At 38.3% G+C, this 14,133-nt stretch overlaps 1 protein-coding gene across 1 annotated transcript in view; it reads right to left on the bottom strand.

Annotated features, from left to right (window-relative positions):
* Nucleotides 1-14,133, bottom strand: part of LOC138636269 (RNA binding protein fox-1 homolog 3-like) — a 66,303-nt gene that overhangs the window by 34,855 nt on the left and 17,315 nt on the right. Inside the window, exon 4 of the mRNA XM_069724207.1 lies at nt 4,609-4,662. Within this exon, the coding sequence (XP_069580308.1) occupies nt 4,609-4,662 (54 nt within the window). The remainder of the gene's footprint in view (nt 1-4,608; nt 4,663-14,133) is intronic.

Raw genomic sequence — 14,133 nt, 5'->3', positions numbered from 1 at the left:
AACACTGGACGTCAATGGAACACGGGAGATCCAGGGAACACGGGAACTCTGCATTGCCACCCTGTCATGTGTGTGTGTGCTGAACATGCATTTACATTAACAACTGGCCTAATTGAATTTGCGGATGGAACAATCGCGTCCACACACACAGGAGTTGACGATGTGTGTGTGTGTGTGTGTGTGTGTGTGTGTGTGTGTGTGTGTGTGTGTGTGTGTGTGTGTGTGTGTGTGTGTGTGTGTGTGTGTGTGTGTGTGTGTGTGTGTGTGTGTGTGTGTTTTTGCTGAAGGCTGCAGGTGCTCTGCTGGTGTGCAGAGGCCCTGTGGGAAAGCAGATAAGTGTCACACAATTACAATCTCCACAGCATCAGTCAGCCGTGACTCTCTGAGCCCCAGGACGCAGCTTGCTTATGAGACCCTGTCTGTGTCTCAGACTGGGCCTGGAGACGTAGCGCTCAGCGGTGGAACATGCCTCCTAACCTTTACACCGCACAGCCGTGTCTTCTCGCTTGTCGTCTCTGTCAACAAGGTTAAAGCAGGCGGAGAGTAAAAACTGAAAAATAATATCTGCTCTCATTGATCACTGCCTGCAGCAAGGCTTCGTGTTGCACTCCTCTACTCTACATCAGCAGTGTTACCCCAGTTTCTGTGGTATAAATCAGGACTCTCTCTTCACTATGGAAACATAAAACAAGAGTTTTACAGTTTTTGATGTGTTTTATAGACTAGTGACTTTTACACATCGACATTATGCAACCCAGTATCACGGCACAGCAGGAAATAGACACGCCTGTCCATTACAGTTTTCCTGTAGTGGATGCACATGGTTGAAAACTGCTGGATGCTTTGAGCAAAAAGACATGGTTTGGGTTAGGAAACATAAAACAACTCAAGAACACCGTTGCAACCTCCTGGAATCAAAACTTTGTCCCACATAGCAGTCTGTAAGTTCTGCCCCCCCCTGCTACCTCTGAATACCACCAAAAAAGGACCTTTGTACTTGGTCTTAAAACGTGTGTTGCGGGATCTTGGTCACATGATCGTACATCACATGACATTTACAGGTGTGTAAGTTTGACGCTTACAAAACGTGTAACTTTCACAAAGCGTGGCTATTTCACATTTTGCTGTAGTGGACAGGCGTGTCTGTTTCATGCTTTGCCATGATACCGGGTTGGTTTATGTTACAGTATGTGGGGGATGATGGTTCTGCATCAAATCCTTTAAACTCATCAACAAAATTGAATTTGTTCCATATCCTATTTTCCCATTAAATGTAGTTGCTTCATAAAGAACTTAGACCCCTTCACTTTTTGCACAATTTATTGTTGTAAATTTTGTTTTGTTTAATATTTATAAAAATATGTTTTGCCTGATCTATCTAAACTCAACAATTCCTAATTACAAACTGAAACTTTTATAATTCTTTTACATTAAAAAAAAAAAAAAAAAAAAAATCTAATTCTAAAGTTTTTCACAAAAGTAAAAAATATTAATTGCTTGGACAAAGTTTAGAAACGCACAAAGCTGTGTTTATAAGATATAATTCACACCGCATGTCAGAACAAAAAGCAAACCATGAAATCTAAATAACTGTGTGAGGTCATCAGTGATTCATGTGTAGGGAGGCACAGAACTGGATCAGTGGTACTAAACCTTTCTGAGCACAGTGACAGAAAACAAGACAGAGACATATCGGAGTAAAAATCATGACAGCCTGTCTGTAGTTTGTCTAATTTAAATGACTCTGAGAGCACGAAGAAAAATATTTTCTGATCTGAACTGTCTGTACAGAACTACAATCACTGTGAACACCAGAGGAAGAACAAATTTCCAGCTGGACATCAAACTGTAACAACCATCTCTAAACAGAGGAGGCGCTCTGAGACACCACGTATCTGCTTCGTACAGTGTAGTCCTGAGATCCCCTCCAGGCAGCTTCACAGCCTTTCAAACTTTACCTTACACGACCCTAATAACTCACGTGGCCTCAATAAACTGTTACCAATCCCACACCAGATTAAAAACCTGTGACTCCCCAATGGTCAGTTACAACTGAAGAAGCCGTTAAGATGACAAACGTCTTCTAGAAACTCAAGCAGGCCTGATGTCCTTCAGATAACACTCAGATAAAACTTGAGTGGCTTTGAGACGAGTCTCAGCATGGACTTGAGTCCGAGCAAGTCTACTGAACATCCGTGGAGACGCTAGAAGAAGCTTCCCATCTCCTCGGATGAAGCTTGAGAGGATGAAGAGCCTTATCCGAGAAGAGTCGGAGCTTCAACGGCTGCCAAAGCAGCTTTTACAAAGTCTGAAGGGTCTGATCACTTTTTGTCAATGACTGATCTCAGGTTTTGATTTTTAATAAATTAGAAGCAATTTCTTATATGTTTTTGCTTTGTTATTTTTGGTAATTAAGTGGATTGCATTTGTTCAAAAAATGACTAAATCAGTGACACTGTAAGATATATACACCACGTTTCTGTATTACCAGGATGCCAGATATTGTTTCCATATCCTACATGCTCGTTCCCAAAAACACGCTGTGTAAAATGTAAATAAAAACAAAATGCAATTATTATTATAATTAACATTATGTAAACCCATATTTCCATCTCATTTCAATCTCACCCATATTTAGTGTCAGAGTTGGGGCAGGGTCATGTTTACCACTGTGTTCCATCACCTGTTCTTTTAACAACACAACAAACGTTTGGGAACTGAGGACACCATTTGCTAGAGTTTTGAAAGTGAAATGTTGTCCCATTCTTGCCTAATATAGGATTTCAGCAGCTCAACAGTTCGCGGCTTCCTTTGTATATATGTTTTTATCTGGTTTCTTTGGAGAGTTTTAACCTGCATTTGTGGACGCAGCGATGAACTGTGTTCACAGACAATGGTTTTCACAGGTGTTCCTGAGCCCATGCAGTGATTTCCACTCCAGAATAGTGTGTTTTTAATGCAGTGCTGCCTGAGGGCCGAAGATCACCACCATCCAATATTGGTTTCCAGCCTTGTCCCTTGTGTTCAGAGATTTCTCCAGATTCTCTGAATCTTTTAATGATATTATGAACCGTAGACGATGAAATCCACTAATTCTTTGTAGTTTTACATTGAGGAACATTATTCTTAGATTGTTGAACTATTTTCCCCTGTGGTCTTTCAGAGTGGTGAACCTCTCCCCATCTTCACTGCTGAGAGACTCTGCCTCTCTGAAATCATATTTTTTACATTCAATCATGTTACTGATCTGTTGCCATGGTAACATAATTAGTTATCAGACGTTCCACTAGGTGTTTTTTTTTCAGTGATATAGTACAAGAACAATATTCCACCGGGCCTTGAATAATAAATCCAGCAGGAAATTGTAATTGTTTCAGCAGATAATATTTTATCACCATCATCTCCTAAACACATGCAGGATTCACTTGCCTTTTGCTGGGCATAAAATAATACAAAGCGGGAATTCTAGTTTTCCTCTAAATTGACACTTAATTGTAACACAGAGTGAAGGAGTGTAAAGAAAATGTCATATTTTGAGTATAATTAATTATTTGTCTTTTTCTTGGTGTTTGTGAGAGAGATCACCTGTCAATCAAACAGTTTGATGCACCAAGACATCTGATTCTGTTCATCAAACTTCAGTTGAAGAAAGTACCAGGTTTAGGTTGCATCATGTGTTAACTAGATTTTCAAACGAGTTATTTATTAGCTGAGTTACACCAATGAGGTCAACAGTGATGTGTTAGCTGGTAACAACTTAATCCCTTTGGCTTTAAGCTATTTTAAAATTTTCCCCTTAAAAATATCCCAACATTTAGTCAGTAACAGCAGCTGAAACTGGAGGGCCAAAAGGAATAACTCTGAGCTCTGTGGATCAGAGACACTTGGGAGAATTTTGAAATAAAAGTCTCTTTCTCTTCATCCCCAGATGAAGGTTTAAAAAAACTCCAGCAGTCGTAGACAGTTTTACCTCCCCCAAAAATAAAAAATCATGTCACATGTTTAAGATATTTCTCCATACATATATACATGTTTCATAATTAATAGTACTGGTTTAGGGTGAGAGGGGCATACTTCAATATGCAATTGCTGGTTTTATGTTATTTTCTTCCCATTTAAGATGTTTTATTAGGTTTATAATTAGGTTTAATAACATTTTTGATTAATGGGTAATTATAAATTGCCCGTAGGTGTGTATAGTTGTCTGTCTTTCTGTGTTGGTCCTGTGGTGGACTGGCAACCGGTCCAGGTGTCAGCAGCGATAGGCTCCACCCCCTGTGACCCTGTTAATGATTACAACTGGGTGAAGTACATCAGCATAGAGTTCAGTCTTACTTCCTGACACTACAGGCCGGGAAACTAACCAGAAAAGATCCTGATGTCAGCGTGAAGATAAGTGGGAGGGATTCATTGTATGTCACAACGTATGGCAGGCCAGTAAGGTGTAAAAGCTGCCTGGAGGCAAGTATCGCTGATAAGAGCGTAATTACTATCAGACAGTGGGAAGGAGAGCAGTGAAGACAGTGAGAGGAGGGCAGGGGACAAATGCAGTCAGCTGGAGAAGACATCTGTGTGTGTGAGACATGTCCGTGGTTGCGGTGCTCTTACCTTGGAGCCTCGCTCGTTAAAAATAATCTCCACGTCTAAAATCTTGCCAAATTGCTGTGGAAGACAGGAGAAGAGGAGGGCAGGGGATGAAGAGAAGGAGAGAGGACATCATTAGAATATACCAACCTGAACACTTCTCTGCAGCTCTCAAATAAAATAATATGAATAAAAAAACCGTAAACCTCAACTTAAAAAACAGCACACTGCTCCCCCTCCTCCCTCCCTCATTACTTAAAAGGTCAAGCAGTCAATGCTTCGAATTAACTAACTCCTCTGCACCCGACAATGAGATTAATAAAATATCCATTTACTCTTAATGCTGTTTAATGCTGTGTTTGCTCTGTCGTGGTAATAAAGATGTGTGTGTGTGTGTGTGTGTGTGTGTGTGTGTGTGTGTGTGTGTGTGTGTGTGTGTGTGTGTGTGTGTGTGTGTGTGTGTGTGTGTGTGTGTGTGTGTGTGTGTGTGCGTGCTGGGGCTATGCGGTGTTAATGAACATTACAGTGGTGGATGTGGACGTTATAACAGCAATGCCTCTGCATGCACCGCTGATCTTAATGATGCCCATCATCCTGCTTTTACTCTCCTCTCGGAGAAAAAAAAGGGAGCTTCGTGTTTTCAGCCGTCTGCGTTAAAACAGGACATGTCTTGTGTTTGAGGGTGGGGAGGAGGGAGGGGGGTGATGGAAGAGCCTATCAAGGCTAATGGTAAAACATACATTTGTTTATGTGCTCAGGATGCAGACCATCACCGTCATTACCTGCTGAAGCTCACTAGTCTAACCATGCTCATATAGGTTCTGTTTGATCGGACTCTTAATGCTTCTGATTGGCTCCATGCCTCATTTTAATTGGATGATTACAGCTGATTGAGTGCACATATTCCAGCACACTGATGTTGGTGGTGAATCTGTGGCTGTCATGTAGGAATGTTGTAAATAGGATAAGATCTGGCTTTATGGCTTTAAACATGGTAAACAGTCCAGCAGACTCCGTTTTGGACTTTTTAATGGGCTTCAATGTACAACAGAGATATGAGAATACAAGTAAATAACACCTGTAAAGTATATGCTTTCTTTCACTCTTATATCTATATATTAGACAACCTAAGTTATTGTCTGGAGGCAGAGTGAACTCCATTGGAGAAGCCGGGCAGAGCAGACGTGCCCTTTGTTTGTATGCTGTACCAGTTGTACCTTTTAATTCTTTCCAGTGTCACTTGGCGCTGTGATCTCACGCATGTACAGTATGTTTTTAAGATTTGTGTTTGTCTTTGGTAAATAGAGACATGCTGCAAAGGTTTGCCTGAGAATCAAACTGCTCAGAGCTGAAGCATTCATGTGAACCACGTGGTGAGGGTTCAGAAAAGATCATGGTTTGGGTCAAAATAGGCACTTTAAGCAACCTTTTGTTCCTTATGTATACAAATTTATTATGTGAGTTAAATACATTATTTAAAAGAAATTTCCATCGAGTGCTGCTTTGTCATGGACTCGGACGAATCTATGTTTGCAGTCGTTCCTTCCTACTGGGCGCAGATCTCGGGTTCATTTTCACCAATCAGCATGAACCTGCCGACACTCTGCCAACGCTGCAGCGACCTACCGGTCCACCAAATAATTGTTTCCTCAGTACAGAATATTTTAAAATTGTTTTAATGAACACCAGCAGCTTAACAAGGGTTTCCCGATTGGTCCCATTGGTGCTCGTTATTAATTCTCTCAAACCAAGAATGGTTGTGTTCCCTTTACTTTAAAATGAACCTATCATATCTATAGAGGGAGAGTCTCCTCTTCATGTTGCACCGCCATGATTCTACAGGAGCCCAGAGGGGACAAACCAAACTCTGGATCGAGAAGATACCCTTACATGTTTTTCACAGCCCCGCTTGGAAAAGGAGGGTGACGTCAGGGGTGTGCAGCTAGCTGCAATCTGCAACCTCCCCACTAGATGTTCCTAAATCCTGCACACTGGTCCTTTAATTAAGCTACAATATTATTTCAAAATATTTTCATCGCAAGCTCCCACTTAAATATATTTGTGCACATTTCGGGTCAAATTGATGTTTCTTCCTCGTTCGTCTTTAGTTTCCAGTGTCACTCGCACATTTCAGTCTGTCAGTCAGACGGAGGAGCTGCTGAGATCATTTGATGACCTGAGCTTTTAGATTTTTGTCTTTTTTTGTTTCTGAGTTGTAGCAATGAAGATTTTTGTGTTTGTTTAACAGAAGAGAAAAAATAAACCATATTCAGTCTCAGTTTACAAACATATCAGCATTAAAAACAGATGAGAGGATTCTGAGTTGAGCCTGTCTGTAGGAGCAGCTGAGATGAACTCATGGCGGAGTGAAGTAAAGCAGCACTAACCTTGCCACGGAGTATGGTAATATTCAGCCTTGTGCTCCCTATAACTAGACCTTGAATCAAGTAGTTTATTTCAATAAATAAATAAACATAGAGCAGGCAGCGGAGCAAAGGCAAGGTCACAGCGCCAGCACCAGCCTTGCAGATGAAGCAGGTCCACCAGCAAAATGCATGTCGGATCATATACATGATTTGCATACATATTATACATTTATGTTGTGTTTAAGCTGAATATATAAACACACTGAACGATCAAAGTCACAGACGGTGCCCTAAAAAAAGGTGAAATCTTCACAAAGATTGCTGATAATATTTCATTAAATGACATAATGATTAAATTGAGTGTGACGATTGAAAGATTTGTTTGTTTCTTTTCTGTATATTCCTGTTTATGTTTATGTAGATAATGTTAGAACCAGCTCAGTCTGGTGCTCTCTTTACGATTGGTGTGTGGTGTCATCACGGCAACATCTAAACAACCGTCTCAAAAAAATAAATAAATAAAGTGATGTTGTGTGTTAATACATAAAGTGATGTTGCGTGTTAATAAATAAAGTGATGTTGTGTTGTTAATAAATAAAGTGATGTTGTGTGTTAATGAATAAAGTGATGTGGTGGTGTTAATAAATAAAGTGATGTACGTTAAGAAATAAACTGATGTTGAGTGTTGATAAATACATTTCCTGGAGGGACTGTTTAATAAATAAAGTGATGCTGCGTGTTAATAAATAAAGTGATGTTGTGTGTTAATAAATAAAGTGATGTTGTGTGTTAATAAATATACTGATGTTGTGGTGTTAATAAATAAATTGATGTTGTGTGTTAATAAATAAAGTGATGTTGTGGTGTTAATAAATAAAGTGATGTGGTGTGTTAATAAATAAAGTGATGTGGTGTGTTAATAAATAAAGTGATGTTGTGTGTTAATGAATAAAGTGATGTTGTGTTGTTAATAAATAAAGTGATGTTGTGATATTAATAAATAAAGTGATGTGGTGGTGTTAATAAATAAAGTGATGTGGTGTGTTAATAAATAAAGTGATGTGGTGTGTTAATAAATAAAGTGATGTTGTGTGTTAATGAATAAAGTGATGTTGTGTTGTTAATAAATAAAGTGATGTTGTGATATTAATAAATAAAGTGATGTGGTGGTGTTAATAAATAAAGTGATGTGGTGGTGTTAATAAATAAACTGATGTACGTTAAGAAATAAACTGATGTTGAGTGTTGATAAATACATTTCCTGGAGGGACTGTTTAATAAATAAAGTGATGCTGTGTGTTAACAAATAAAGTGATGTTGTGTGTTAATAAATAAAGTGATGTTGTGTGTTAATAAATATACTGATGTTGTGGTGTTAATAAATACATTGATGTTGTGTGTTAATAAATAAAGTGATGTTGTCTGTTAATAAATATACTGATGTTGTGGTGTTAATAAATAAAGTGATGTTGTGGTGTTAATAAATAAAGTGATGTGGTGTGTTAAGAAATAAAGTGATGTGTGTTAAGAAATAAAGTGATGTTGTGTGTTAATAAATAAAGTGATGTTGTGGTGTTAATAAATAAAGTGATGTGGTGTGTTAAGAAATAAAGTGATGTGTGTTAATAAATAAAGTGATGTTGTGGTGTTAATAAATAAAGTGATGTGGTGTGTTAATAAATAAAGTGATGTGGTGTGTTAATAAATAAAGTGATGCGGTGTGTTAATAAATAAAGTGATGTTGTGGTGTTAATAAATAAAGTGGTGTGGTGTGTTAATAAATAAAATGATGTGGTGTGTTAATAAATAAAGTGATGTGGTGTGTTAATAAATAAAGTGATGTTGTTAATAAATAAAGTGTTTGTGTGTTAATACATAAAGTGATGTTGTGTGTTAATAAATATACTGATGTTGTGGTGTTAATAAATAAAGTAATGTTGTGTGTTAATAAATAAAGTGATGTGGTGTGTTAATAAATAAAGTGATGCGGTGTGTTAATAAATAAAGTGATGTTGTGTGTTAATACATAAAGTGATGTTGTGTGTTAATAAATAAAGTGACGTGGTGTGTTAATAAATAAAGTGATGTTGTGTGTTAATAAATATACTGATGTTGTGGTGTTAATACATAAAGTAATGTTGTGTGTTAATAAATAAAGTGATGTTGTATGTTAATAAATATACTGATGTTGTGGTGTTAATAAATAAAGTGATGTGGTGTGTTAATAAATAAAGTGATGTTGTGTGTTAATAAATAAAGTGAATCGGTGTGTTAATCAATAAAGTGATGTGGTGTGTTAATAAATAAAGTGATGCGGTGTGTTAATAAATAAAGTGAATCGGTGTGTTAATAAATAAAGTGATGTGGTGTGTTAATAAATAAAGTGATGTTGTGTGTTAATAAATAAAGTGACGTGGTGTGTTAATAAAGTGATGTTGTGTGTTAATAAATAAAGTGAATCGGTGTGTTAATAAATAAAGTGATGTGGTGTGTTAATAAATAAAGTGATGCGGTGTGTTAATAAATAAAGTGATGTTGTGTGTTAATACATAAAGTGATGTTGTGTGTTAATAAATATACTGATGTTGTGGTGTTAATAAATAAAGTAATGTTGTGTGTTAATAAATAAAGTGATGTGGTGTGTTAATAAATAAAGTGATGCGGTGTGTTAATAAATAAAGTGATGTTGTGTGTTAATACATAAAGTGATGTTGTGTGTTAATAAATAAAGTGACGTGGTGTGTTAATAAATAAAGTGATGTTGTGTGTTAATAAATATACTGATGTTGTGGTGTTAATACATAAAGTAATGTTGTGTGTTAATAAATAAAGTGATGTTGTATGTTAATAAATATACTGATGTTGTGGTGTTAATAAATAAAGTGATGTGGTGTGTTAATAAATAAAGTGATGTTGTGTGTTAATAAATAAAGTGAATCGGTGTGTTAATCAATAAAGTGATGTGGTGTGTTAATAAATAAAGTGATGCGGTGTGTTAATAAATAAAGTGAATCGGTGTGTTAATAAATAAAGTGAATCGGTGTGTTAATAAATAAAGTGATGTGGTGTGTTAATAAATAAAGTGATGTTGTGTGTTAATAAATAAAGTGACGTGGTGTGTTAATAAATAAAGTGATGTTGTGTGTTAATAAATAAAGTGAATCGGTGTGTTAATAAATAAAGTGATGTGGTGTGTTAATAAATAAAGTGATGCGGTGTGTTAATAAATAAAATGATGTGGTGTGTTAATAAATAAAGTGATGTGGTGTGTTAATAAATAAAGTGATGCGGTGTGTTAATAAATAAAGTGATGTTGTGTGTTAATACATAAAGTGATGTTGTGTGTTAATAAATATACTGATGTTGTGGTGTTAATAAATAAAGTAATGTTGTGTGTTAATAAATAAAGTGATGTGGTGTGTTAATAAATAGTGATGTGGTGTGTTAATAAATAAAGTGATGTTGTGTGTTAATACATAAAGTGATGTTGTGTGTTAATAAATAAAGTGACGTGGTGTGTTAATAAATAAAGTGATGTTGTGTGTTAATAAATATACTGATGTTGTGGTGTTAATACATAAAGTAATGTTGTGTGTTAATAAATAAAGTGATGTTGTATGTTAATAAATATACTGATGTTGTGGTGTTAATAAATAAAGTGATGTGGTGTGTTAATAAATAAAGTGATGTGGTGCACCACTTCCCCTCAGTTGCAGCGTTCTGCCCATCTCGGTGCAATGGGAAAAATGCAAATCAGCGCAAGCGCAGAAAAAGGCCCCTTGCTCTGCACCAAGATGCCGATGCAACCGGATCTGTGTTGTGCCAGGAACGAAAACAAGGACCAAAGAAATCGAGACCAACAGTATGACAAGTTTTAAGAAGTGGTTTGAGTACTGACCAACACTTGTTAGTGAGTGTGTAAACCTGAGCATGAAACAGTTTCATGTTTAAGTTTGAGTGAATACTGTAACCGTAAAAGTCATAAAAAAGTTACAATATTGTGGCAGATTGTTGGTGAAAATATTTGCTGTTGTAAATTAGTTGCATATAGACAATGTATTGGATGGAGGTTTTCTAAACATACGTGACTTTCTTTCTGCTCTGAGAGAGAACAGTGACCTGTAGTGATCAAAGTGAATTCAAGTTCTCAATAATGTATTACTAACTCTGTAATGCTGTGTTAAAAGACAGCCTGAATCACAAAATCTGAATTATGTTCATAAAAAAAACAAAAAAAACAGTTTGCTCATGGAGGTGAGATTCTCTGTAGAGCCATCAATTGAATTTCTAAAACTCTGTCAACATCAACACTGAATTTTTAAACTGATATCTTAAACCTTGTTGCATTATTTGTTAGGAAAAAATACAGACACATTGAATTTCCTGTTTGTACTGTGACCATATCTGCACCTGTGTTTGTGTGTTTGTGTGTCAGAGTTTGTTCAGGCGGAGGGTGTGTCCTTCACATCAAATCATTAAGACCGGGGCACTCCTCCACTCAGCCTAATGAGCGGGATGAAAGCTACCCTTAATTGTTGTCCACAATGGCTGCGTTATTTCATTATAACTAATTACCCTGTCAGCCATGCCAGCGGTAAGGGAGGCCAACACATCACACACACACACACACACACACACACACACACACACACACACACACACACACACACACACACACACACACACACACACACACACACACACACACACACACACACACACACTGATACAGCCCTGGATAGCACAAATACAATAGTGTTGATCAATGAGCTGATGAATAAGAAAGCAGGAGGTGATGCAGCGTGAAGCGTGACGTTTGTTCCTCGGCTTTCTGCCGTTCGTTGTGTGAACACACAAAGTCACGCTTTCTCTGCATTTTGTGACGCAATTCAACAAAAGATGATATTTTCCTTTCTTGGTTGTTGAAGTGGTTTTATCATCGGTGCATGTGGGACATGAGGAGATGGAGGTTTCCAGACAAACTGCTGTAGCATTGCTACCGTTAACTCACATCATGTATGTCTACATTAAACTGTGACGGGAGTCTTGTTGTATTTACTTCAAGCTGTAAGGAACTTACTTTTCTTTAAATTATGTACATATGGAGGTCCTCCCTCTGACAAGTGTTGGTTTTAAACTCGGTCTCTAGCAGAGGTCCTTTCCACCAATCACTGCTGTTTCTCTTTTTCTTCTACCCGTCTGTGTTCCAGGTTTTAGTCTGAGCCACTCATTGTCTCCTTTAGTCCAAATTAGAGCTGTTTTTATTTCCAGGGAGGACAGACGTGTAACTCAGCCTCAGACCCAGCGTGGGACAGTTGGCTGCTTTAGACTCTAAAAGCCTCAAAGTCACACTGTGGTGTGAGTCTGTGCTTATTAGAATGAACAACTCTGACTTAGTTGTATCAACAGTATTAAGATGGAGGTCTACTTATTTAGAGTATGTTAGTTTTATATACATACATTTTGGTACATTTTTAGGGAAGTTGGAAATGAAAAGAGTCTTATACACTAATTGTCCTGTTTGTGTTTATTTTAGTTACTTTTTCCGTTTTTGTCTTTGTTACCTGTTTGTACAAAAATAGTCTGATGAGAGATTTTAAAAGATCCCCATTTGTGTTTCATGGGTTTGGTCAGTGCTCAGAGTTTTATGGGCCCCAGACTTATGTTTTTACATTGTCAATAAATGTTTTGAAAAGCCTGTTTTAAAAAAAATTCACCTCCTGCTGCTCACATCCTCAACACAACAAAGTGTTTATTTATAAGACATATTTATGGAAAATATATGAGCAGAGAGACAAACAGGAGTCTGGAACATGAAAGCCGACTCCAGGTGAGCAGGAACTCTTCCTCTGTTTGACTCTGATGACTGTTTGTCTCCCTGATGAATCTCCTGAGGTTAGAGCTGTAAAAATACAATATGTCACAACTATAATAATAATATTATAATCCCTATTCTCATCCCTCTAATTGTGTTAATCAACACAAACACGCCGTGGGACCCGGAGGCCGAGCTCGGCTCTCTAACGACCCGCTCAGCGCAAACGGCTCCGTCGCTGATGAGTTGATGAAAACTAACAGATTTGTAGATTATAATTACACCTGGCTTCCTCAAAGGCAGAGAGGAGGAGGAGGAGGAGGAGGAGGAGGACGCATGCAGTAACCAGGAGGCCAACGAGAGTGCAGCCGTGAACCGAGACATTGAAAAGAATTCCCTTGCTGGGAACACTGAGATACCTGGAACACTGGAAGCCTTCAGAACAGCTGATTAGACACGAGGAAGTGTCATTAAAAGACCATTAACACACAACACAACCCCGATGCTCCCCACACACACACACACACACACACACACACACACACACACACACACACACACACACACACACACACACACACACACACACACACACACACACACACACACAGCAGGATGGTGTGTGTGTGTGTGTGTGTGTGTGTGTGTGTGTGTGTGTGTGTGTGTGTGTGTGTGTGTGTGTGTGTGTGTGTGTGTGTGTGTGTGTGTGTGTGTGTGTGTGTGTGTGTGTGTGCTGAGTATCTAATGACTCATTTAGGACACCCACCTCTGGGACTGTGACAGTAAGGACCCTCTTGCGGCTGACTCACTAAGTGCCTGCTTATTAATTAAACACAGCTGATGCTCGGGGGAGCAGCAGTCCTGCATCAGCTGGTCCGGTTCCCCAGCGTGGGACTAAATGAACAGGGTCCTTCTGTGAGTGCAGCCCAGCGGGATCCACCGGCACACATTTTGGATCCATGCATCAGAAATAATTACAAAACCCACAAGACGCTAAAACAAAGCATCAGCTGCTGACGTGGTCAGACGGAGATGTTCTCCTGCTGTTTGAGGGATGTAGAAATACAAATAACTCTGGCTGTGCAGGTAAATGAGCAGTTTTCAGTCCCGGGGAGTGATTGGAGGGTTAGTCCTCGATTACACATCGTAGAACGACAGAACTGAATCAGTGCTGCTGTGAATGACAATTATCATCGGACCATTAAAAGTCTCCGAGTCATGTCCCTCCAAATGTGGTTTTATAATTATGAATTAAACTGGAATAAAACTGGGTAATGAACCCTCCTGCTGCAGCCGTCCACAGCGCTACGTCCTGACGGAGCTGCTGAAGGAGTTTCAGGGAGTATTCCTGTGTATTCCTGTGTATTC

The sequence above is a fragment of the Brachyistius frenatus genome, unplaced genomic scaffold (assembly GCF_029030835.1).
Source record: "Brachyistius frenatus isolate BFR_SWC_R1_liver_20210118 unplaced genomic scaffold, ASM2903083v1 Contig_364, whole genome shotgun sequence".
In the NCBI taxonomy this organism is placed as follows: Eukaryota; Metazoa; Chordata; class Actinopteri; family Embiotocidae; genus Brachyistius; species Brachyistius frenatus.
Note: the sequence above shows the minus strand (reverse complement) of the source record. Positions and strands in the feature narration are given on the sequence as shown.